The 26,729-nt window shown below is 42.8% G+C and overlaps 1 protein-coding gene across 2 annotated transcripts in view; it reads left to right on the top strand.

Annotated features, from left to right (window-relative positions):
- Positions 1-26,729, top strand: part of Bfsp1 (beaded filament structural protein 1) — an 89,280-nt gene that overhangs the window by 23,453 nt on the left and 39,098 nt on the right. Inside the window, exon 1 of one of the 2 annotated variants that reach the window (XM_042276365.2) lies at positions 7,873-8,382. The exons of the other annotated variant lie outside the window; for it this stretch is intronic. Within the exon in view, the coding sequence (XP_042132299.1) occupies positions 8,195-8,382 (188 nt within the window). The 5' untranslated portion in view covers positions 7,873-8,194. Of the gene's footprint in view, positions 1-7,872; positions 8,383-26,729 lie in introns of those variants that run through there. 2 annotated transcript variants of the gene reach the window in all.

Genomic DNA, 26,729 nt, shown 5'->3' with positions numbered 1-26,729 from the left:
AAAGCATGCCCAAGCTTTGGACAAAGAGACAGAAAGAAGAAAAAATTATGCCTTTCTGAGTCAGTTATGCTTAACAATGTTACATGAAGGAGGCTCTGCAAATGTCTGTACAGACTTTACCTCACTAAGGGGATAATTATTCCTCCCCTCTCTTTAGCAGGGCATTAGGGGCTGCATATCAGCCTTCCCGAGTAATAATCTTTTGGGCAGGTGACTGAGAAGCCAAGCTGGATTAAGTTTCAAGGGAGAAGAAAATAGTCTACAATGTTCTAATCTTAGGAGCAGATCAGAATGTCATGCTCATTCCCTGGGCCAGAGGTAGATTTCATTCTTTAGATCCAAGGAAACAGCATTTCCTTCAAGTTCCTCAACAGAGCCATGATATCCATCCCCAGTGGCCTCCAGTATTTCTGTAACACCAAACTTGAGTATTTCTGGATTTTTATCTAGTCTCTTGATGTCTACTATTTACTTGAGGCATTTCTTGGCCTTGCCATGCTTCTCACTTTCTTTCTGCATTCATAGATTAGGTGTTTTCTTTCAGATTTGGGGATATGTAGGGGAGTTTTTGTTTGTTTTTGTCTCTGCTCTACCATCTTTCTCATTCCCTTATATTCTTTGCACTTTTACTTTAAAATTTGATTAAGGAGGTCTTCTTGGAGGCTGGAGATGGTTCATTGGTTAAGATATCTTGCTATGCAATTATGAGGACCAGAGTTTGGATCTCAGAACCTACTGAGTGATCCCATGAACACTTGTAACCCTAGCACCAAGAAGGGCAGAGGAAAGAGGATCCTTGGGGTTGGTTGGCTACCAACTTAGCTGCAAAAATGCAAGCCCCAGGTTCAGCTACAGACCTTGCCTCAATCAAAGGAATAAGGCAGAGAATGATAAAGGAGGACACCTGGCCCCTCTCCTGGCCTCTGCACACATGAGCAGATGCGCTGACCCACACACTCATGAGCATATACCATACACATCACACACACACACACACACACACACACACACACACACACACACACGCTCGCTCGCACTAAATAAGGCCTTCTCTACCACCAAGACTTCTTTTAGAATTAATTTGAGGTATGTTTACTTTTAAATATTATGAGGTGTATCTAATTATTTCTATCTATGTTTAATTTTCTCTGAATTATTTACTTAGTCTTCCCCGTTGGTGTAAATTTCATTTTTATTATGCTTTCATCACTATGTAGAAACACATGTTGTTATTGGTTACTCTATTTTTCTACTGACTTGTTCATTCTTAAAAAGATACTACCTTTAAAACTATTTTTTTCTGGTGGTGGTGGTGCATGCCTTAATCCCAACACTTGGGAGGCAGAGGCAGGCAGATCTCTGTGAGTTGGAGGACAGCCTGGTCTACAGAGTGAGTTCCAGGACAGTCAGGGCTACACAGAGAAATCCTGTCTCAGCAAAAAACAAAACAAAACACAGCCCCCCTCCAACAAACCAAAACATATAACAATAACAAAAACTATTCTAGCATATCTATACTGTCATAGTCAGTGTTCTATTGCTGTGAAGAGACACCATGACCTCCGCAACTCTTACAAAGGAAAGCATTTAAGTGGGACTTGCTTACAGTTTCAGAGGTTTAGTCCATTATCAGCAGGGTGGGAAGCATGGCAGCAAGCAGGTAGAGGAGGTGAGGAGCTGAGAGTTCTATATCTGTACCCGGCAGCAGGAAGAGAGAGCCAGTGGGTGTGGCTTGGGCTTCTGAAATCCCAGAGCCCACTCCCAGTGACACACTGCCTCCAAGAAGGCCACACCTCCTAATCCCTCTAAGTAGTGCCACTCCCTAATGACTAAGCATTCAAATATATGAGCTTGGGGGGCCGGCATTCTTTTTCAAACCACCACACATACATACATACATACATACACACACACACACATATATATATCTTCACATGCTGGGTAAGCATTATACCACCAGCTACATCTTCTGCTCAATAGTATATTTTAAATATTTGAAAGGTCATGTTTAAAATTAAGTTCTTATTTATTTTCTCTTCTGTATGAATTTCAGAAGCACTTGTCAAGTTCTATTTTAAAAATCCTGATGATATTTTGATGAAGACAGAAGGAGATGGTCTGGTAGTTTAGTGCAAGGATCTGAAAGTGAATAGTTCTTAGCCTTGTCCAGAAATGAGAAATACCCTTGGCTCTGTCCTGGCCATAGGCCAGGAATGCCAGAGGGAGCTCTGGTTTCTCATTGCTCTTCTCCTAGATGAGGACCCCAACGTGGAGGCTGCACATTAGAGTGTGAATAAAATGCTAGCCCAGACAGCAATCCATTTTGGTGAACAGCTTTGGAGCTGGAGTTCTGGATCTTCATGCTTTAATATCTATATTTAAAGGCCAATTTCAGCCCATCTCCTAAACAATTTCACAGTCTCAATTCTTAAAGAGGGGTGCTGCAGAAATCTTAGAGGCTGCTGAGGATGAGTATCAGAGTTTTGTTGAGGCCCATAAAGAGAAAGCTATTTTCTCGTGGTCTAAGCGATGAAATCTACCTCTGACCTGGAATGGAGTCATTTTAACCTGCCCTAAAGATTAGAATATTACATACATTCTTCTTCTCCCTTAAAAGTTAACCCAGCTGTGCCTCTCAATCACCTGACCAAGAGATTACCACTCAGGAAAGCTTGATACGCCTAAAGCCATGCTAAGGGGAGGGAAGAATAATTATCCCCTTAATGAGATAATGTCTTTATCATGCCCAGAAAACCCACCTCCATGCGTTTACTCCCAAAGCCACTACCACATAGCTCTGCTAAGCCTGTCTGCTTTTCTAAATTACTCGGAAAAGCATAACTTTTTTCTCTTCTTTCCATATCCTTGTCCAAACACTAGCCATGCTTTCCCAGATGCTCTGAGCTTTCTCACTCTTCCTTTGAAGTTATTCCCTGAAACACACACACACACACACACACACACACACACACACACACACACACACACACACACACACACTTTGCTATGTGACTGCTTACAAACAACATTTTTTTTTCTCTTCCTTTTCTCCATCTTCCTTCTTTGGGAAACTGCCAAAATATATAGCTTTCTTGACCTGTTGTTTTTTCTCCTCAAACTCTAATAAAATTGTTGCCAAGCTTCCTTTTGAGTCCATTTTGAGATTCTTCTATTAATGATACTAAGAACTCATGAAAGGGGATCCCAGTTTCCCTAGTAGCACATGACATTCTGTGTGGGGAATTCCCAAGGTTTTCAGTAACAATTTGATTAGTATTTCATATGTTTTAAAAATATTTATTTTAAATTACAAGTATGTGTGTGGTGGTGGTGTGTGTGTGTGTGAGTGGGGTATGTGCATATTAGTTAGTACAGATGCCTGAAGATGCCACAGGCATCTGATGCTCTGAAACTAGAATTATAGGTAGTTGTGAGCTGCCCAACATGGGTGCTGGAAACAGAAGTTTGGTCCTCTGCAAGATTGGTCCATATGCTTTACCACGAGGCCATCCCTCCAGCCCCAGCGTTTCCTATTTGTAAGTAACCAGCTTGGTAAAGGATGTGTGACTCTAGCTGAGCATTGCATGTTTATGATGTGTTCAGGTCTTGCTTTTAGCCTCCTAATAAAACTTTACAGTTTTCTCCTTGCAGACCTATGTATGACTTAACTGAAGTATTAGAAAAACATTTTATGATTTGCCGATTATATTTGAAATTAATTATTGTTTGAGTAAAGGCAAGCCATGGTTAACTTTGATAATTTTTGTACTTTTCCCTCTGGATTTTCTTCGATGTTTGAGAATAATGTCATGCAAGCCACAAACAATGACAATTCTGTTTCTCAGCTTCTAGTTCTGATAACTAAACACTGATTCTTGTAACTTCATGGGTTAAGTTGAAGGTGTAATACTGACTGGTGTAGTGGCAGCCATTTCTGCCGTGTTTTTATTTTTGATGGAAAAGCTTCCAATACTCCACCAGCCCTTACGTCTTTTGTGCCAGGTTTCTGGCAGACATATGTTAACAAGTCAAGCAAATTTCTAATCTTATTCTGCTAGGTTTTATTTTTCATCAGCACTGCATGCCTGTCTACTCTTACTAAATGTTTTGGAGAGACCTAATAGGCTTTCTGTATCTCGATAATAGGTTTCTCTGCTGATGCAGTAAGCCAGATCAAGTAGAATTGAAAAAGTAAAAGAACAGGTTTATTTGAGCAAAGCACATCCTGGGTGAGTTCTCCAGTCCGAGAGATCAAGGCAGGAGAAGTCACACGCTGGAACTAAAGCAGGGAGCTTATACAGCCTGTAGACGAGGGGGTGATGATGTGTCTACTACAAGTTGGGTTTATGCCCAAGTATGGTCAAAAGCTGAGCACTATAGGCAGGGGACTTGGGCTGCTGGCAACTTCAGGGGGGAGCTGCCGCAGGTGCCAAGATTATGGGACTACTTTTTGATGCATTTTCTTTCTTGGAGATTCTCTGAGAGGGTGGGGTTTAGAGAGAGAGGAATGGGGCTTTCCAGATCAAACAGGAGTTGAGCAGGAGGTTCCAGCCAAACAAGACCATAGGAGTTTTACTCATTAATTTAACAGAATAAATGATACTGATGGATTTTCTAATGTTCAACAATTCTTGACCTCTATGATGCAGTGTACATGGCTGTGACTTTTGTTTTCTTGTGTACGTGGGGATGTAGAGGGGAAGGAGCTGATATTAATGTATGTGTGTGTGTGTGTAGTGTGTGCACGCATGTGTACATGCAGAGGCCAGAGGAGGATGTCACTCTCTGGCTTATTCCCTTGAGGCAGGGTCCCTCATTGAACCTGGAGCTATGCTGGTGGCAGAAATTCCCAGGGGACCCTCCTGTCTCTGTGCCCCACAGTGCTGGGTTACAGGCACATATGGCCACGAACAGTCCCTAACATGGATTCTGGGGATTTAAACTCAGCTCCTCATGCTCCGGCAGCAAGCACTCTTACCTTCTGAGTTATCTCTGGACCCCCAAGGCTTGCTCTCAGTTCATCATTGTGTTGGTTTATTAGTCATTTATTTAGAATATATTTTCATAAATGGAATAAGTGTATGCCTTTTTGGCCTTGTGCTTGCAATATCCTGGGTCAGTTTAGGCCCCAAGACAGAGGGTAAGTTAGAAGGATTCCTGCTCTGCCTTTATCCTGAACAAATTCTCTGAGGTGGACCAAACGAGACCATTGCTGATGGCATCAGCCTGAGAAACTGCTGGGGCCTTCGATCTGCTCTTCAACATACATTTAACTTAAATTTAGGTTTGAACCAACTTTCTCTAGTTATTTTACTTTTTGAGTCCATTTTGGTAGTTTGTCCTTTTTTCTTAGAAAAAGAAATGGTGTCTCGTGTGAATTTTAAACTTAAAGGAAGTAACACTGAACTTAGTATACTTTGTCCCCTTATGTTAAAAGTCTGTCACCTGTAACTATAGTTTCTATTAATTTTTTTTGTATCAAAAATAAATTTTGGCTTCTCTTGTTTTGTTCAGTTTTACCACCATAAATATTTATTTACTTGATTTTATTTATTTATTTATTTATTTATTTATTTATTTATTTTTAAGCCAATCTTTTCAAAGACCCCAGTCCTGACTGGTAAGGTCTCTACTCTGGTATAAGAGACATCACTGGTTATCCTATCTGAAAGCTTCCCCTCTTGCCCACACTGCATTCTCTTTCTATTATGCATGTTTTGAAGTGCTTGCCAGCAACTGACACAATGCATTTTTAATTGTTTAGTTGTTCATTGATTCTTTACCCTCGAATAAATGCATGCTGTGTGATTGAAGGGGCTTCGATAGAGGAATCAATATCATTTATTCTGCTAAATTAGGGGATACATGAGTAGAGGAACTATTGAGTTGCCAGCTGCATTCTAGAACCCAGCTAGAACATGAAAGACAAATATCTACACATCTGTCGAAGTCGTTGATTGATGTGAATGTTCTTTTGTCTTCCCTATCCATTTTATGCTCCAGGTGTTATTTCGGCTTGTGGAGTTCAGCATCCCATCCTCACTGTTCCTTCCCCACAGTATCCTTGCTCTCACCAAAGAGTCCCGGGAGCTTCTTTGTGGTTGAATCTGAAATGTCTCTCAAAGGCCCATATGCCAAAGCTGAGGGTCAACAGTCTATGATGCTGTTCAGAGATGGTCCAGCCTGTAGGAGATGGAGCTTAATGGGAGGGCTCAGGTTATTGGGTGTGTCCTTGCCTCAGACTTCTTCCCTTTACTTGCTCAACTTAGTTTCCTTGGTACTGAGATCCAGTTTCAGGACTTTAAATATCATTTTCTCTGCTGGTGGTTTCCAAATTCTGAATCCCTATCTTTGGCTTATTTCTAGAGCTTCAAGCAGAGAGACACAGCTGTTTATTTGCTATTTGTCTGTGGATGCCTGATGATTAGAACGGGACTCCTGAGATCTGGCTGCAAATTTGTGTTACTTCCAGTTACCCACAACTTGTGAATGGTGGTTTTGTGCTTCTCATTTTGCCAACATCTTCAACTCACTCCTGACTCCTCTCTTTCTCTCCTATCTCTCACCAGCAAATTCTATTGGTTTAACTGTCAAAACACATCACTTCTCACCACCTTCGTTACTGTCACCCTGGACCGACTCATCACCACGTCTATATGTTCCTACAGTGACCTCTTAACTGGTCTCTTTGCCTCTGGCATCCTCAATACAGCTATCAAAGTGGTCCTGTTAAATTAAATGTCGGTTTATACCACTTCTTCGCTAAAACCATCAATGGTTTTCTTTTACTTTCATGGCAAAACTAAACCCTTATGAAGGAGTCTATAGAAATGCTGTAGTCTCCAGCCTCTAGTTCTGGGCCAACTCATCTGGCCTGTGGTCTTTCTTGTCTGTTCTACCTTCTCCATGCTGGTTATACCGACCTCATCATTGGTCCTTGCACAAATCTGGCATATCCTGCCACACTAGATCTTCCCTGGGTCTAGAATACGCCTTCTTCAGGCGTCCATATGACTTGCCCATTACACACTCCAATTCCCTGGCCAGACATTACGGCCTTCGGAAAGCCCCTTCTTACTGTACTGTCTGAAATGCCTCCATCTCTTCAGTTTCCTTCAGCATTTACTTTTTCTCTGTATGGCTTGTCGCCATTAACCTAATGTAGCTCTTACTTGTTTGCTTATTTACTTAAAGTGGCTTTTGTTTGGTTTTAGATTGGTTTTGTTTGTTTTGCTGTGTCAGAAAGGCTGGTCTTGAGTTTATGGACTCAAGTGAACCTCCAATCTAAGCCTCCTGACTGATCAGTCTAAAGGCTTGTTCCACCAAAATGGGCATAAACTTTTTACTGATATGCTAATTGTATGTATTGATGGGTTACTGTGTGATAACTCAAAATATGTATATGTAATGTATAATGATCAAACCAGGGTAATTACTACTTGGGTTACCTTAAATATATCATTGCTCTATATTGATAGCCTCAAGCCCCTCCCCTCTGGTTCTTTATAAAATACATATCAAATGGTTGTGTAGTCTCCCTTCTGTGTAGAACATTAGAATTCATCCCCCTCTATAACTGTATTTTGGTGGCTTTTGTCCAGCCTTCTCTGTCCCAGCTTCTCTCCTCTCCTTAACCTCTAGTGACCACTGCTCTTTCTTCCTAACTTAGTTCATCCCTGTTCTCCTCTTTTGAATATAAGCTCCACAAGAACAGGGAGTTTTATCTTTTTTTTTTCTACCTTTCTACTGCCAGGGCCCACAAGACTGTTGACACACAGTAGGTTGTCAGCAGAGAGCTGCCGGATAAATAACGGAAGTAGATTCCAAAGAGTTGCTAGGAAGGCACTGAGGCCGTTGAAGTGAGACCTACTGGAAACAGTTCCCTGTAAACACGGGACCCCGTCCACATACTTAAGATGGCAGGGTGAAGCATGGGGATGAACCCGGGTCCAGTGGCTAGGCCACACCAGCTCTGCACTGCTCTCCTCTGGGCTCCGTGTCACCACAGAGAAGGTCGGTCTCATCTGTTGGTGTCTGTTGTGTGCATCAGAAGGACCCTGGGTGACGGCTGTTAGTGACAGCCGAAGGCCAAGCATCATGTGACCTCTGAACAGAAAAGAGAAGAGAGCTTTCTATAGGTCTGTGAGGAATCTCAGTAATTCCAACACAGTGAGTGGCAGCTGATCCCTGAAGGATGCTAAGAAGGAGTGAGAAGGAAGGAAGTGCAGAAGCCAGTGGAACCATGGAGCTGAAAGTGCCACAAGAAGGGAACTGTCCGACTCCGATGTTAATGAGACACTCGGGGCGGGCGGCAAGGAGAGGAGCCATTGACCCAGGAGGAAGCAAAGTGACGGTCTCTTTGATAACTCCTGTTTCTCTGAGGTAACACCATGACCATGTGTGGTAATTCTGGGTGTCGCCTTGCTGGGTAGGTGCTGCTGTGAAGGTAGGCTGTGGATCTGATTAGCATTAATAATCGACTGTTTCAAGTAAAGCCGATTGGCTTTAAATGGCTGGCCTCACCCGACTGGTTGGAAGCTCTTACAGTGGATATTATTTTCTGAAAGAGAAACTTACCTCCAGGCTAAAACACAGAATCCAACCCGAGTTTCCATCCTACTAGCCTGCCTGATGTTGCCAAGCTGCTCTATAAGTTTCAAATGTGCCAGCCCTACAGTCACGTGAGCCAGTCTCCTAAAGTATAAGCCCCACCCCCACTTGGTTCACAATCCATTGATGGAATCCATTGACAGTTTAAAATTTTCCCCAATTGTATCTTTTAGCTAAATTCCTGGAGGTAGAACAACCAGGTCAACATTCACTTAAAGAACTGCGATGCTATTGTTCGTTGACTTACCTTCTAGAAAAGCTATTTGAAGGCATACCTGTGGCTGTCTCGGCTCCCGGACTCACAGCATGACATGGGTATTTATGGGCTCTTTCATCTCTACTGTTCACTCACTTTGTATTTGCAGTGCTTTTGATGAATGGTGAGTTTGGATGCTTTTTGTTTTGGGACAACATGCCTTCTTAAGACCTAGTGCCTTATGTAGACCTCTACAGAAATAACTTGCATTTGAAACATTAGCCTCTTTGTGTGGCTAATTTTCTTCCCATTTGAAAAGACTGCAGACGCTTAGGCTCCCACAAACTTCTCAATGGCTTGGATTTTGCCCACTTTTCTACTGAACGTTTATCTTTTTCTTTTCAATTTGTAATTCTTTTAAAAATTGTGTGTTGACTTAGTGTGTGTGTGTGTATGTGTGTGTGCTTGTGCTTGCATGCACATGTAGAGGTGTGTCAGAGAACGGTTTGTAGGAGTTGTTTCTTGCCTTCCACCATGTGAATTCCAAGCATGGTCCCTGGGCTTCTCAGCAAGCATCTTCATCCACTGAGCCTTCTCCTCCGCCCCTAATTTTTCTTTATGTAGCACCCTATCTTTCATCTCACATTTGAACTTCCCCTCATATTTTGACTAGTGCATAGGATGGGGTTTTGTTTCTTTTCAGGTAATGATTACACAAAACGATTGTAACCATGAGGTAGGGCCTACCAGTCTTCTCCTTATCAAGAGCTGAGGCAGTCATTCATTTTAGAAATGGTGACCAGACCTGTGAATTCCCTTCTTCTCACGTGAAAAGGACACAAACAACCTCAGAAGTAATAGGTAGACTTCTCAGTTTTGGATGGAACTTACTGTGTTAATAACGGTGTTAGCATTTGAGTCTCTTTCTGGATGCATGGGAAAGAAAGTCTTAACATGCTATTTGTCTTAAAACCTTGCCTGGTTTCAGTTGCTGGGGAAACCTATTATTCAGCTGCTAAAAGCTTAGAGATTTTGGAGAAAAGAGGGGTGTTTTCTTTTTTTCATGAATGCTTGGCTGAAGCAGCACTGTGAAAAATCATGAGTACAGCTTTCGCTTCAAGTGATAAGTATTGAAGAGGAGGTGAAAGGCTCAAAGATTTAGCATTTAAACTCCACATGTTGTTCCCAACTCTGTGTTGGTTTGATGAGAACTTATGAAAATGGTTTTTAAAGTTGCATAATTTATTTCTTGTCTTATTCCCTCCATCCAAAGCAGTATAGAGGAACCGGAATTGGAACTCAATGGTAGGGCATTTGCCTGGTACGTGCAAAAGCCCTGGCTTCCATCCTCAGCCAACAAAAATAAGGTCAAATAAAAAACAATGTAAAGTGAACACTGGCTTGTTAGTGTTGTTGACTTTGTGTTCTGGAAGGCTGACCATTAAAACAACACAGTACCCATCATTAAAGAATACAAAGCTATTCTTTGGCACAGGCTCCTTCACACCTAGAGTAGGCTGTCTGTCTGTATTACTCTCTGAGCTGTGATAAAATACCATGACCAAAAACAACTTATGGAAGAATTTATTTTGGCTTATGGTTCCAGAGGGATAAGTGTCCATCACATCAGGGAGCTGATAGCTCACTTCTTCAAACAGAAGCACACAGCACAGAGAAGAAATGCGAAGTATTAAGAGGTTTTGAATCTCAAAGCCCGCTTCCATCGATGTACTTCCTCCAGTGAGGTTGCACCACCAAATCTCTCCAAACACTTCTACGGAGAACCACGTGTTCAAAATGGAAGCCTGTGAGGGGAGTTTCTCATTCAAACCATATATGTATCTATATCTATCTAATATCTGATTGCTCTGGTTCATGGTGAACAAAACATGAGATTGAGCAAATATAAGGAAATTACATAATATGCTACCAGCCTAGCATACTGATTCACAGTAAGTAAACTTACTTTTTTCCCTAAAAATTTTACATTTATTTATTTTATTTTATGTGTATGGGCGTTTTGCCCACATGTATACGTGTGTGCCATGTGTGTGCCTGGTGTACACAGAGATCAGAAGAGTATGTTGGATCCCCTGGACCTGGAGTTACAGCCTGTTGTGAGTCACCATGTGGCTGCTGGGAATTGAACCTGGGTCCTCTGCAAGAGCAACTAGTGCTCTAAACCACTGAGCCATCTTGCTAGCCCCTACTTTTGCCCCAGTCTCCAGAGTGCCGGGATTATAGGCAAGTACTGCCATACCTGGCTAAAATGTCTTTCAATTATGTGTGTGTGTGTGTGCGCGCGCGCGCGCGCGCGCGTGCACGCGTGCACGCGTGCGTGCGTGTGTGTTGGGGATAGAACTCAGGGCTGTGAGAATGCTCAGCAAGAACTCTACCACTAAACTACATCTCTAGCCTCATCCCCCCCCCGCCCCCCAATAAGATGCAGTTTCGTTATTGGAATATTTTAACAATAGTGTTTTTATTTATTCCTTGAAAATTTCATATAATCATACAGTGTATTTTCAACATATACATCTACTACTACTTCCCCCAGCTCACTCTACTGCTCCCCACCCATCCCAATTATTGTGTATGAGTAAGAGTATACAGTAAATTTAAATTAAAAACAAAAAGTAAAATATAGTTGTGTTAGTTAGCATTCTATTACTGTGACAAAATACCAGATAGTCAACTTATAGGAGGAAATATTTATTCTTCTCATAGTTTTAGATGTTTCTCTCCATGGTCAGTTGGCCCACTGGACTCACAGTAGGCAGCATCTTACAGTGGGGTACACAGTAAGGCAGCATCTTGTGGCAGGGCACACAGTAAGGCAGCATCTTATGGCAGGGCACACAGTAAGGCAGCATCTTATGGTGGAGCACACAGTAAGGCAGCATCTTATGGCAGGGCACACAGTAGGCAGCATCTTATGGTGGGGCACACAGTAGGCAGCATCTTATGGCGGGGCACACAGTAGGCAGCATATTTTATTTTATTTTATTTTATTTTATTTTACAATACCATTCAGTTCTACATATCAGCCACGGGTTCCTCTATTCTCCCACCTCCCACCCCCTCCCCTTACCCCCAGCCCACTCCCCATTCCCACCCCCTCCAGGACAAGTCCTCCCCCGAGGACTGCGATCAACCTGGTAGACCCAGTCCAGGCATGTCCAGTCTCCCCCTCCCAGATTGAGCCAAGCATCCCTGCACAAGCCCCAGGCCTCAAACAACCAACTCATGCAACGAGCACAGGACTTGGTACCACTGCCTAGATGCCTCCCAAACCGATCAAGCCAATCAACTGTCTCACCCATTCAGAGGGCCTGATCCAGCTGGGGACCCCTCAGCCCTTGGTTCATAGTTCATGTGTTTCCATTCATTTGGCTATTTTTTTTTCAATAATTGAGTAAAACCGAAATTTATTATAAGCCACAGTTGTCCTAGGGACCTCCATACTATATATATAGCCTCTATGGTTCTATGGGCTGTGGTCTGATTGTTCTTTATTTTATATCTAGAATCCACTTATGAGTGAGTACATACCATGACTGTCTTTCTGGGTTTGGGTTACCTCACTCAGGATGATTTTTTCTAGTTCCATCCATTTGCTTGCAAATTTCATGCTTTCATTGTTTTTCTCTGCTGAGTAGTATTCCATTGTGTATATGTACCACATTTTTTCCATCCATTCTTCTGTTGATGGGCATCTAGGTTGTTTCCAGGTTCTGGCTATTACAAATAGTGCTGCTATGAACATAGCTGAGCATGTCTCTTTATGGTATGAATCAGCATTCCTTGGGTATATACCCAAGAGTGGGATGGCTGGGTCTTGAGGTAGTTCAATTCCTAATTTTCTGAGAAACCGCCATACTGATTTCCACAGTGGTTGTACGAGTTTACATTCCCACCAACAGTGGAGGAGTGTTCCCTTTGCTCCACATCCTCTCCAACATTGGCTGTCTTTGGTGTTTTTGATCGTAGCCATTCTGACAGGTGTAAGGTGGTATCTCAGAGTCGTTTTGATTTGCATTTCTCTGATGATTAAGGATGTTGAGCATTTCTTTAAATGTCTTTCAGCCATTTGTAGTTCTTGTTTTGTGAATTCTCTGTTTAGCTCTTTAGCCCATTTTTTAATTGGACTGTTCAGTATTTTGATGTCTAGTTTCTTGAGTTCTTTATATACTGTGGAGATCAATCCTCTGTCAGATGTGGGGTTGATGAAGATCTTTTCCCATTCTGTTGGCTGTTTTTTTGTCTTATTGACTGTGTCTTTTGCCCTGCAAAAGCTTCTCAATTTTGAGAGGTCCCATTTATTAATTGTTGTGCTCAGGGTCTGTGCTGTTGGTGTTTTATTTAGGAAATGGTCTCTGGTGCCAATGCGTTCAAGAGTGCTTCCTACTTTCTTTTCTATTAAGTTTAGAGTAACTGGGTTTATGTTCAGGTCTTTGATCCACTTGGACTTGAGTTTTGTGCATGGTGACAGATATGGATCTATTTGTAATCTTTTACATATTGACATCCAGTTATGCCAGCACCATTTGTTGAAGATACTTTCTTTTTTCCATTGTATAGTTTTGGCTCCTTTGTCAAAAACCAGGTGTTCATACATGCATGGATTAATGTCAGGGTCTTCAATTGGATTCCATTGGTCCCTATGTCAGTTTTTATACCAGTACCAAGCTGTTTTTATTACTATAGCTCTATAGTAGAGTTTGAGGTCAGGGATGGTGATGCCTCCAAAGGTTGCTTTATCGTATAGGATTCTTTTAGCTATCCTGGATCTTTTGTTTTTCCATATGAAGTTGAGTATTTTTCTTTCCAAGTCTGTGAAGAATTGTGTTGGGATTTTGATGGGGATTGCATTGAATCTGTAGATTGCTTTTGGTAAGATTGCCATTTTTACTATGTTAATCCTACCTATCCATGAGCATGGGAGATCCTTCCATTTTCTGATATCTTCTTCAATTTCTTTCTTTAGAGATTTAAAATTCTTGTCAAAAAGGTCCTTCACTTGTTTAGTTAGTGTTATCCCAAGGTATTTTATATTATTTGTGGCTATTGTAAAGGGTGATGTTTCTCTGACTTCTTTCTCAGCCCTTTTATCATTTGTGTATAGGAGGGCTACTGATTTTTTTGAGTTGATCTTGTATCCTGCCACTTTACTGAAGGAGTTTATCAGCTGTAGGAGTTCCCTGGTAGAGTTTTTGGGGTCACTTATGTATACTATCATATCATCTGCAAATAGTGAAAGTTTGACTTCTTCCTTGCCAATTTGTATCCCTTTGATCTCCTTTTGTTGTCTTATTGCTAGAACTTCTAGTACTATATTGAATAAATATGGGGAGAGTGGACAGCCTTGTCTTGTTCCTGAATTTAGTGGTATCGCTTTGAGTTTCTCTCCATTTAATTGGATGTTTGCTGTTGGCTTGCTATAAATTGCTTTTATTATGTTTAGAAATGTTCCTTGTATTCCTGATCTTTCTAAGACCTTTATCATGAAGGGGTGTTGGATTTTGTCAAAGGCTTTTTCAGCATCTAGGGAGATGATCATGTAGTTTTTTTCTTTCAGTTTGTTTATATGGTGTATTACATTGACTGATTTTTGTATGTTGAACCATCCTTGCATCCCTGGGATGAATCCTACTTGGTCATGATGGATGATTGTTTTGATGTATTCTTGGATTCGGTTTGCCAATATTTTGTTGAGTATTTTTGCATCAATGTTCATGAGGGGGATTGGTCTGTAGTTCTCTTTCTTTGTTGCATCTTTGTGTGTTTTGGGTATCAGGGTAATTGTAGCCTCATAAAAAGAGTTTGGTAGTGTTCCTTCTGTTTCTATTGTGTGGAACACTTTGAAGAGTATTGGTATTAGTTCTTCTTTGAAATTCTGGTAGAATTCTGCACTGAAACCATCTGGTCCTGGGCTTTTTTTGGTTGGGAGACTTTTGATGACTGTTTCTATTTCTTTAGGGGTTATTGGTCTATTTAAATGGTTTATCTGGTCTTGATTTAATTTTGGTATGTGGTATTTATCCAGAAAATTGTCCATTTCTTCCTGGTTTTCCATTTTTGTGGAGTACAGGTTTTTGAAGTATGATCTGATGATTCTCTGGATTTCCTCGTTGTCTGTTGTTATGTCTCCCTTTTCATTTCTGATTTTGTGAATTTGGGTGCTCTCTCTTTAGTAGGCAGCATCTTATGGCGGGGCACACAGTAAGGCGACATCTTATGGCAGGGCACACAGTAGGCAGCATCTTATGGTGGGGCACACAGTAGGCAGCATCTTATGGCGGGGCACACAGTAGGCAGCATCTTATGGTGGGGCACACAGCAGAGGCAACTGTTCTCATAGTGTCCAGGAAGTCTAAATAAATGGGAGGGGTTGGGGTTCCCATTTGAGGGAATGCCCCCAATGACCTCACTTCCTCCTAATTACTCCACCACTGCCCAATAGTTCTGCGGACTAAATGAGCCTTTAACACTCGGGCCTTTGGGGACAACCAACAGACAAACTATATTGAGAGTAAGCCGGCAACACAGTCATTCATTATTGTTATCAAATATTTGAGACTGTCTGGAATGATGGCGCCATACACAACTGGCAAAGCTGGAAGTCACACAGACACAGAAGGAATGCATTACCATGTAACTTTAGAGTTACCATGTAACCTTTACAGCTGTGATGGCACTAGGTGATGGGACTCCTCTGGCTCCGTTACGATCTCTCCACACCATTGTGATTTGGTCCATTGTTTTGCTCTGCATGGCATTGTGTACAGAAACTTGGTTAATTTAAGTATCTGAAAGCAATGATGCAGGATGCCTGCATCCCTTCAGCAGCCGCCACACACACACACACACACACACACACACACACACACACACACACACACACACACACACGGAAGGCTGCCTCCTCAGCACCACCTGCCATTTTCTGTGCTACGGCTGTTACACCTTCAGAAGCATCTCTCTCCATCCACGACAGATACGGGGGTTGCCTAAGTATTCGCATCCATAGCCCTTTCCTGGGCTAGCTCTGCTGTGTGTCTTTCTTTCTCTGTCTCCTAGAGCCTGGTGGAGCTCCAGGTGCCCACAGCAGCACTGTAGTTACAGTCCATTACTGCCTACTTTCCCTTTTAGGCCTCACTTTCCGTTCCTCTTCTGGACTTTGTGCCAAATACATGACCTGTATTTGAATTCTTGCCTCAAGGTCAGCTTCTGGGGAACTCCAAACTAAGACCGATGTTAAAATAAATCAGGCTACTTGTAAACATAATGGCTGATGTCTAGTAAGCGCTCACCACGTGCCGGACACCATTCTAAGTACACCATTTAGCCCTCACAGCCACTCTTTTGGACACTACTGTGATTTCCAGTTTCCAGCAGTGGCACATAAGGCTTAGAGAGCTTAAGCGTTAGTAACGAATCATGAAGGATTTAAACCTTGATGCGTTAGCCCAAGGGCTTGTGGCTTTAATTACATATGCCTTTTGATACAGCACATGCATCAAGTTATTTCAAATATCTTCACTGGTCCGCACTCAACAGGCTTTCAGAGAGCATTTGGCTAATGGATTCTGCATAATGTGACTGGCCTGCCACCATCCCACTGAAATTTGAGTCACACGCAAGAAGCTTTCATATTTCTCCCCATTCCAAACAGCTCAGCTGTGTTTGTTGCCTCTGAGCTGTTCTTCAATAGGAGGCTATCTTTGCAGGCGAGGGTGGCCCCTTAGCCCTGCTGATTAGAGCATGTGGAGATATTTTTGCAGATTTACGCTCTTGTTGATTTTGTCAAAACTAGTTGCTCAGTTTAAAATTTGTTACAGGACAAGTAAAGCCCCCCCCATTTCTGCTGTAGTAACTGGTTGGGCGGATGTGTGTTTCTAGCTGGGTGTAGCATGTTCATTTTTAATTTGCAAGAAAACATTTCATGGACCATGGATGACCCTTATTTGAACTGAAATATTCTCCTGTCTGCTGACCTTGTCAAGTTTCTTTCTTTTTTTTCTTTGTTACAGTGCAAAATATTATCCTCTCCTTTTACCTCCTCTGTTGGTCTGAAAACAGTACAACAAATGTTTTGTGGTTCCTAGAAAATGTTATAAAGTTGTTTCCCAAGTTAGGTCATTGCAGCTGCAAAATTTTTGTTTTGAGAGAAGACTTGGCCAAAAACAACAGAGCCTGGGGTCAGTTATTATTTCAGGGGAAAAAAATCTTGAGGCTAGCCAGAGGTTGTGTCTCCCTTTGCACTAAAATACAGGCAGAATTCTTCCAGCTGGGCCTAGACTATTTTGAAACCAATCTCCTTTTCTCTGTATAGAGATAGGCTTAGTTTACTGGCTAGCTCCTCCAGGTTCTGAATTTGCCCCATAAGATTTTGGAAGGCATTTTAACTTTATAAGGCAATCTATCATAAATTAATTTTCAGAAACTTTTGAGTCAATGTAAAATAAAAAACCAAACTCTAGAGTCAGAGACCCTAATTTTAGTTTAAGATTTTTAAAGACATTTTTGCTTATTAGCGATGTGTGTGTGTGTGTGTGTGTGTGTGTGTGTGTGTGTGAAGTTGGGGTTTAGAAGTACCACAGTGCACATGCAGATGTCAAAGGACGGCTTTCAGGAGTCAGTCCTCTCCTACTCTGCTGAGGCAGGGCCTTTTGTGTTGTTTCCGCTGCTCTGCATATTCCAAACTGGCTGGCTAGTTAGCTTACAGGAGATTCTCTGCTCTCCACCTCCCGTCTCACAGTAGGAGGGCTGGGATTCCAGCTGTGTGCCACTGGACCTGGCTTTTTTTTCTTAATATGGATTTCCGTGCTCTAACTCTAGTAGTAAGACTTGCATGGCAAGAGCCCTTACCCACCAGACATCTCACGACTTCCACATCTAATTTTTAAAACTGGGGCTTTACATTTCCAGCATCAGTTAAGACAATATGTGCAGGAAGATGGAGTTCTTTCCTTGAGAGCTCACAGAGGCAAAAGATGCCAGCAATGTCTCAGCCGTCAGGATTTCTTAGGTAAGGTGAAACCTGTAGATGGTCAATTTGAACAATTCACTCCCCAAGATGGAAACAACTTCACCTGCCGGCTTGTCAGTTCCTATGGTGTAAATACTCTCACTAGCACTGATTTCGAGCTGCTGATGCCAGGCCAACCACATGGCAGGTCCCCTGAAAGTTTAAGGGCGGGCTCTCATGAGATGCTCAGAAGCAGCTCTAGACAGTACTGCAGGACGACTCAGCCAAATCATGTCCCCCAAGCAGACGTGGGCTCCTTGGTTTGTCATCTTGGTGATATCCTGGAATGCACCATGTGGAGTTTACTAGGGCAGCACACAGCAGCAACCCTGGTGGGAGTGACATGTTCAGATCCAGCGTGCGTTATCGTCTTCATTTTCTGTTGCTGGAACAGAATACCTGAAAATGGATAATTTATGAAGAATAGAGGTTTGTTTTGGCTTCTGACTCTGTTTTTGTTGTGTTTGCTTTGACACTTAAGCACTGGAGTCAGGGCCTTACTCATGTTAAGCACATGCTTTACCTAACCAAACTATCACTCTGGTTTCTAGCTTACAGGCAAAAAAAAAAAAAAAAAAAATCTGTTGTTACTGTTTTTGCATCGTAGCTCAGATTTATTTTCTTTAATAACATACATTTGATAACCAAACAAAACAAGTAGATCATGCAATGCAAAGGCCGACATAGGAAAATGATTGGGTCCTCACAGCAGCCAGAGGAATACTTGCTGCAGGAACTACTGGCCAAGCTTCCTGAGAAAGGACCCAAGGTTGGGAAGAGTCCACCCACTTTTCTCTCACAAGGCTTAGGGGGAGGGGACATGGTGCAACACATGGACAAGCCGGTCAGGACAGCAGAAATGGAAGTTTGAAGCTGGTTGGGAGCTGCAGTAGCCAATCCTAACATCTATATGACCCTGGTGTGTAAAGGAGAATTACAGCAGTTGCTTTTTTTGTGATGCTGGGGCTCCAGGATTGCCAGGGCCGATGGGGTCACCAGAGTCACTGTGGTCACCAGGAAACAAGATACGGCCTAATGTGGCTGACAGTACCAACCTCTGCAACCCCTAGCTCACCCTCATCACTTTCTGCAGCTTGCATGGCTCCTTGTTCATCAGCCTCAGGCCGCACCTTGAATAATCCTACCTTCGCTGGAAATCTTCCAGCCTACTCTTCTCCTTGGCTTATGGTTCTTAAAGCTGGGAAGTCTCAGGTCATGGTGCTGGCATCAGTTTAGCCTCTGGTGAAGGTCTCCTGCTGCTTCATCACGCAGAGGAGAGCTGGGGAACAAGTGGGCACACAGAGAAGGCAGGAGAGTGGTGCCAGGCTCCAGCACTGTTAGCCCATTCCGGGAGATGGGCACTACTCTGTTCTGTTCATGAGGGTCTTGTCTTGGGACGCAACATCTGCTGATGCACCCCACTCTCAAACACTACCACATGTAGAAATCACTATGCCAACTACTGGCTAAGGAGTAGTTCTGTGGCAGAGCATTTGTTTAGCATGCACAGGATCCTGGGTTTCATCCCAGCACTTCAGAAAGAAATAAAACAAACAAAACACAAAGCAATGCCCCTAAATATTCCAATATGACTTTGGAGGACACAATTGTACCTTTGTACTCTACCCTGGGAGAAAACACTCTTTAATTATCATCTCCAAGTCATGCAGTCAGGGTCACTAAGGACAGCCCAGGAGCATTTTAGACACAAGGGCCACTTACAGCTCTGTGGCTGGGGTGAAGACCGCTGTGTTCAGCAAAGGCTCACCACAGAACAAAATAAGCAGCAGAGTCGCCCTGGACGCCAACTTTGCAATGGGTTTTGTTTTAGGCTCATCTCCGAGAAGCCACAGCCTTTGAGACGGCCTGGGAAGTGTCCTTATTATCCATCACTTACAGATGTCTTTCTCTCTCCCTCTCAGTCCCTCTCCCATGTCTTAGGGCGACAGTCATTCTGCTGACGGGTGTGTTGTTTTCTTTCTCAATGAATGTATGGGTGTTCTGTCCCTGTATATGTCTTCTAATGATGAAAGATGACATAAATCTAGCTATCAACGTAGAGAGAAGTGGAGAGCAAAGTAAATTTCAATTTGAGGCTGCTACTAAATTTGACTCTGCCCTTTGAAATAGTCCAGTCAGCGAATCTGGAGTGCAAGGCCAGGCCTTCCTCAAAGCTGCTGATAAGAGCCGGTGCAAGGCTTTATCTGTGGTCACATGGTATCTAGCTTTCCAGTGAAAGTTTCAAGATGACCCTCCCAACATCCAACAATTTGATCTTTCCTTTTGAGTTTCTATCTAAGGTTAACTCACTCCCACCCAACCCCACCTTTTTTTAAACCAGGCTCCTAGTTCGTGTATAAAGTTTTTACTAGTTGATCAATGAGATACCAGGTTGCTCTGAGTTCCTGTGTAGCTAATGGGAAATAGATGGGATAAAAAGAAGGTTTAATGGAAGAAAGCTTAAGGTAAGGATAGTGTCTGAGGCTATGGGCAATGTCAAAGAAATCAATAAAATACAGCCAGGTGCCCAGAGAAGAAAGAGTGACAGTGGGAAGCCATTATTAATTTTAAGCCTAATAGTGCAAGAGAGAAATTTGGAGGGTATGCTTGTGGCAGAGGGGTCAGGATGGTCTTCTTGGTCTGCTAGTGACACCCCCCCCCTCCCCGCCCCATGCCACACTATACAGGAAACCGGTGTGTGTGGTGGTGGTGGTGGTGGGGTGAGGCAGATGATGTGGCCTGGGAGGGCCAAGCTTTAGGATTTAAAGATTTGTGTGTGTGTGTGTGTGTGTGTGTGTGTGTGTGTGTGTACACATGAATGAAATGCTCTCTAAAGTCAGAACAAGGCTTTAGATTCCCTGGAGCTGGAGTTATAGGTGGCTGTGAGCTTCCCAATGTGGATGCTAGGAACCAATACTGGTCCTCTGCCAGAGCAGTGCACCCGTTTAACCACGATCTTAGTCCCTGAGCCATCTCTAACCCCACATCTAGGGTTTAAATTGTCATGGAGAAGGATGGAGGGCAGAGCTCTGAGGATCCATAGGTAGAAGATGGCTGATTGGAACTGATCAGATTAATGTTGGTCCCATCTTCATGAAGCTATAGTCTAGGAAGAACAACCCAATGGACAGTTCTACCAGATGGTGGACACCTGAAGCCCGAGTCAAAAGTGTGACATGAGTGTATATATAGGACAGAAGACTTCTTGAGGTCTATTTGCAACATTAATATGTGTAAGTGGTTGAGTGGGAGGTCAGATGGCTAGAACAGGTAGTTCTCCGAGTGTTGTTTTAAGTCCTGCCAACCAATGGGAATTTTGGTAGAAAATTTAGGGGCTGGTGAGATGGCTCTGTAAAGAAAGATGTTTGCTGCCAAGTCTGACGACTCGAGTTCTGTCCCTGGACCCACGTGGTGGGGGCAGAGAAATGGCTCCTACAATTGTTTTCTGATTCTCTCCTCATGCGCTCTGCCTGCCTGCCTCTGCCTTCCAAGTCCTGTGATTTAAGACATACACACACAGCCTAGAGTAACCACTTAAATTTTCCTCCCCTTTTTATTTTATATGTGTGAGTGTTTTGCCTGCATGTATATCTGTGTACCGTGTGCATGCAGTGGCCATGGAGGCCAGGAATTCTGATCCTCTGGAAGAACAGCTAGTGATCTTAATCTCCCCAGCTTCAGAGTATCTTCTCCTTCTTCTAAGATTTATTTATTTATTATGTATACAGTGTTCTGCCTGCATGCCAGAAGAGGGCGCCAGATCTCATTACAGATGGTTAGGAGCCACCATTTGGTTGCTGGGAATTGAACTCAGGACCTCTGAAAGAATAGCCAGTGCTCTTAACTGCTGAGCTATCTCTCCAGCCCCCAGAGTATCCTCTTCTTAAGGCGGTATGGGCATGCCAGTTGGCCAGCAGTGGCTTGATATACATCAAACTAATCAATTTCCGGAAGCAAAGAGGTTGTGGTCCCAAAGTAGGCTAACTCACTTGAGAGAGTGGTAGTACATCTGTTTAATGGTGTTACAACTTAAAAAAATATATTTATGTATATGTCTTCCTTTTCCTGCATGAATGTATGTGCACCATGTATATTCCTGGTGCCTGCCGAGGTCAGAAGAGGGCATCAGATCCTCTAGAACTGGAGTTATAGACAGTTGTAAGCTGCCAAGGGGGTGCTGGGAACTGAACCTGGGTCTTCTGCAAGGGCAACAAGTGCTCTTAACTGCTGAGCCATCTTTCCAGCCCCCGATATTACACCTTAAAGAGATGCACAGAGCAAAACTATGGCTATCAGGGTGAGGATTATGGTGCCTGCAGAAACAATGACATGTTTCATTTTGAAACAGAAGGTCTTGAGTATGGTTCCTTTTCATTCACAGCCAGAGTGAAGATGAGCTGGTGTGAACATCAGTAATATCCCAACATTGTGTCCCATTGTCTTATGTGTAAGAAAGTCAGGTCTAGTTACATTGTAAAATCCCCAGCATGTGGAAGTCACATGGCAGGAGGTAAACTCTGCTCAGAGCGGTCAACCACATTATGGTTGCTGAGACCACTCCATCTTGTGCATCAGCGATAATTTCTTGCATTTCCTTCTTGCCATGAAAAAGTACCTGCTTTTAAGCTGATGGCTGCTATGGGAGGGAGTGTGGTGGTATTCTAATTGTACTGAAATATGATTTTGATTGTATGTTAATAAATAAAGTTGCCTGGGTGTAGATGTAACCAACCGTCTTATTAAATAAGAAACACAGAAACAATGTAAAAGGTCAGAGCTCAGAGCTAAAATCTCACCCTTCTGCCTGCGGTGTCCCAGCTTCCTGAAAGAGACCTATTTCCTGTCTGTTCATCTATTTATAGTATTTTGTTTTGCCTTCTCATTGGTTGTAAACCCAAACATGTGACTGCCTCGTCACTGTCTGAATGTACAGCCCCCTAGGTCTTAAAGGTATATGTCTCCAATGCTGGCTGTATCCCTGAACACACAGAGATCTATGGGATTAAAGGCATGTGCCACCACCGCCACACTCTTGCTATGGCTCTAATAGCTCTGACCCCCGGACAACTTTATTTATTAACATACAATCAAAATCACATTTCAGTACAATTAGATTACCACCACACCTGGGGGTCAGAGCTATTAGAGCCATAGCAAGAGTGTGGCGGTGGTGGCGCACGCCTTTAATCCCAGCACTTGGTAGAAGAGCTAGGTAGATCTCTGTGTATTCAGGGATACAGCCAGTGTTGGAGACATATGCCTTTAAGACCTGGGGGGCTGTACATACAGACAGTGACGAGGCAGTCACGTGTTTGGGTTTACAACCAATGAGAAGGCAGAACAAAAGACTATAAAAAGACTTACACACAGGAAATAGGTCTCTTTCGGGAAGCTAGGACCACCACAGGAGGAAGGGTGAGATTTTAGCTCTGAGCTCTGACCTCTTGGCTTTCTCTTTTACATTGGTTCTGTGTTTCTTATTTAATAAGACGGTTGGTTACATCTACAAGGGAGAGTAAGCTTTATTTAAGGATGGGGCTCCTGGTCAGTTTTACTCTGTTCCAGTGGATGGCTCCACACTCATGTTCGTATGAGAAGAACTAATGAGATTCAATGGATTATTATTTTTTTAAGGAAGAAAAAAGGGAGCTGGAGATATGACTCAGCAGTTAAGAGCTCTTGTAGTTCCTGCAGGGGACCTGGGTTTGGTTCCCAGCCACTACACGGTGGTTCACAACTCCCCATAACTCCAATTCCAGGGGATCTGATATCCTTTTCTGATTTTCATGTGCACCAGACATGTACATGGTGCACGTACATACATGCAGGCAAAACACCCATATACATAAAATTTAAAAAAATATTTTAAAAAGTAAAAAGAAGACATAAAATTGGGAGGGACCTGTCAGGAGTTGGAGGAGGCATGGGGGTTATATAAATCAAAATACATTGTATACATGTGTGAAATTCTCAAAGAGTATATACGTTATCTAACATAATACTTTCCCTAAAGTGCTTGGGATTTGGGGTGTAACTTTTTCTTTTTCTTTTATAATGTCAAACTTACAGAAAACGTGAAGGAAGAGCTGAGGAAAGTCCTCTGTACCCCTGACCAAACCCATCAGTTCTTCACATTTTGGTTTACTTGCTTCATTAGTCCATGAATTTATTTGTATGTTTATAAACTACATTTTTGCCTCTTTATCCCTAACCCAGTGTGTTTCTAAAGAACAGTTTTCACATGTCCTAAATGCAATTATCCAGATCAGGAAGTTTAAATCTGTTGTGATATATTAGCTAATCCATATTCTATATTCAAGTTCCAACAGTGATTGTACCAATACTCCCTTCAGTACTTCTTGTTTCTTTTTTTAAAATTTTCAAAACTCCATGTAGTTTTGGTGCCTGTCCTGGATCTTGCTCTGTTAGACCAGGCTGGCTTCTAACTCACAGAGATCCGCCTGGCTCCGCCTCCCTAGTGAGTGCTGGGATTAAAGGTGTGTGCCACCGCTGCCGGGCCTATTTCTTGTTTCTAGTATCATACATTGCTACTATTTCCTGCTTTTGTGCATGGTGGCGCATGTGTCAACTGTCCTGACATAAATCTGGGTCATCTGACACTTCTGTTTGTAAGAGGGTGGGAGGCTTAGCACCCTCTTAAGTCTGTAGTGCTTGACTATCAAGTTTCACTTTCCAGAAGGTTCTCGGAGTCAACTGTGTGCAGTTGGAGCCACTTCTGAGTGTGTTGTCACCCTTCATATTAACTTACCACTCCTGGCAACACCCGAGCACGTACTGCTGTATGTCTTTAGAGATGGGGCCTGGTTGGACCACATTAAGCAGGGATCCTTGAGCAGAGAGTCTGCCCCATCTTTCCAGGGTCAATGGATACCTTACTCAGAAGGAGGCTTTCCCTGGCTGTCTTGCCTTTTGGACAGGGGCAGTTAGCCAGGAAGGCTTCAAGCAGCTATGGGGCAACTCCCTGCTGCCCCTGCTCTCTGCAATGACCCTGAGACTTTCTGGCAGCGTGCTCAACTTCAGTACAGTGTGGCCCTCTGGTGGCAGACATCTTTACATGGTGGGAAAGGATGAGAGCAAGTGTCAAAGGCCAGTGAGTTTCAACATCAGTTTACTTTTCCTGGTTTAGGGGTTGGAGGTGTGAGATCAAGACATGACAGGTCATCTCTGGCTTCCGGATGCCATGGAAAGGCACACCCCACTGGTGTCAGTCCTTCTTAACTGCCCTTTTAATGGTCCTGTCTCCAAGTGAAATCACATTCTTACTACAGGGTCAGGGGTTAAGCATGTGAGGCTTGTTGGTGTGTGAGCGGGCCAGGGGAAGCACGAGTTAACCTATAGCAAGCAAGGAGGAAATATGAGGGATTTTTTTTTAGATCAAATTGATCATTTAAAAAAACAAAAAGGGCTAATAAACATTTTAAAAGTGTTCAACATCTGACAGGTGGTGGTGGCGCACACCTTTAATCCCAGCACTCAGTAGGCGGAGGCAGGCCGATCTCTGTGAGTTCGAGGCCAGCCTGGTCTACTGAGCAAGTCCCAGGACAAGTTCCAAAGGTACACAGAGAAACCCTGTCTCATAAAACAACAACAACAAAAAAGTGTTCAACATCATTAGCCATCAGAGAAAAACAAATTAAGACTGTTTTGAGGGCTGGAGAGATGGCTCAGGCAGAGGTTAAGGGGAGCACTGGCAATTCTTCCAGAGGTCCTGAGTTCAATTCCCAGTAACCACCTGGCAGTTTACAACCATCTATAATGAGATCTGATGCCTACTTCTGGAGTTCAGGCATACATGCAGATAGAATACTGTATACATAATAAATAAATAAATCTAAAAAAAAAAAAACCCCTGCTTTGAGATGCTATCCCATGTCAGGCATATTGGAATTATCAAGAAGTCAAATTTACATTTTAAAGACCACCACCCCTTTCTGTTTGTTAATAGGACGTTTCTTATCTAGGGTTTCCTGGCTGCTTTCTCATGATTACGCCCAGGGCATACCTGAGTTATACTAACCAGAATGAGGGTGCTTCCTGTAACTATTCTGGGATAGGGAATGTGAATGTGCACAAGAGAAGTATAGTGACCCAGCATCTGTAAGTGGTTATTTTCATTTTTTCACTGCTCATACTGTGACCAGGTTGGTTAAATCACTTACTAAAGTGATGGGTCCAGGATTTAACCTTGTGTCTTTTTTATCCTAATAGCATTCATTTTCTACCTTCACCCAAAACTAGTGTTAACTTTTAATTCTATTTAGCAAATCTACGTAGCGTCCTATGGTCTGTGGAAATTCTCTCCTAACATGTCTCTAGAACCAACTAGTTCGTTCATGATTTCTTCATATCTAGGGGCTCTGTTCCTACTGACCAATCGCTCATCAGCTGATGAGTAGGACCAGCTCTTGTTCCTTCTGTGAACTTAGCAGTGCACTTGGAGTTAAATGGGGTCATACAATTTGCTTTGGCCAGTTCGATAATATTGTCTGGAAATTTTCAAATGTATCATTCTTTCTTTAAGATGAACAGCAGGACTCAAAAACAGTAGCTACTTCAATAGCCTGGGTGTCAGAGTGAATAAGAACACAGGGCAAAGGTTATAGCTAACCTCAGATAAACTGTATCATAAGTGGTAAACAAACCTTTGTCGTCTTGTTACAGCATAAAACAGCCCGCAGGGGTTGATTCACTCTTCTAGTTTGCATTCTGTTGCTGTGATGATACATTCTGACTAAAAGCAACTTGGGAGGAAGATTGCAATCCATCCTAGGTCTTGTATCTTGACAGGAAGGACTTACCTTGCTCAATTATTAACCGAGTAGAGGTACACACCACCATGTCTGGCTTATTAGTAGACAGTTTTAAAAAAAT

The sequence above is a fragment of the Peromyscus maniculatus genome, chromosome 4 (assembly GCF_049852395.1).
Source record: "Peromyscus maniculatus bairdii isolate BWxNUB_F1_BW_parent chromosome 4, HU_Pman_BW_mat_3.1, whole genome shotgun sequence".
Lineage (NCBI taxonomy): Eukaryota > Metazoa > Chordata > Mammalia > Rodentia > Cricetidae > Peromyscus > Peromyscus maniculatus.
The sequence above is the reverse complement of the archived record's forward strand: the minus strand, read 5'-3'. Positions and strand labels throughout refer to the sequence as shown.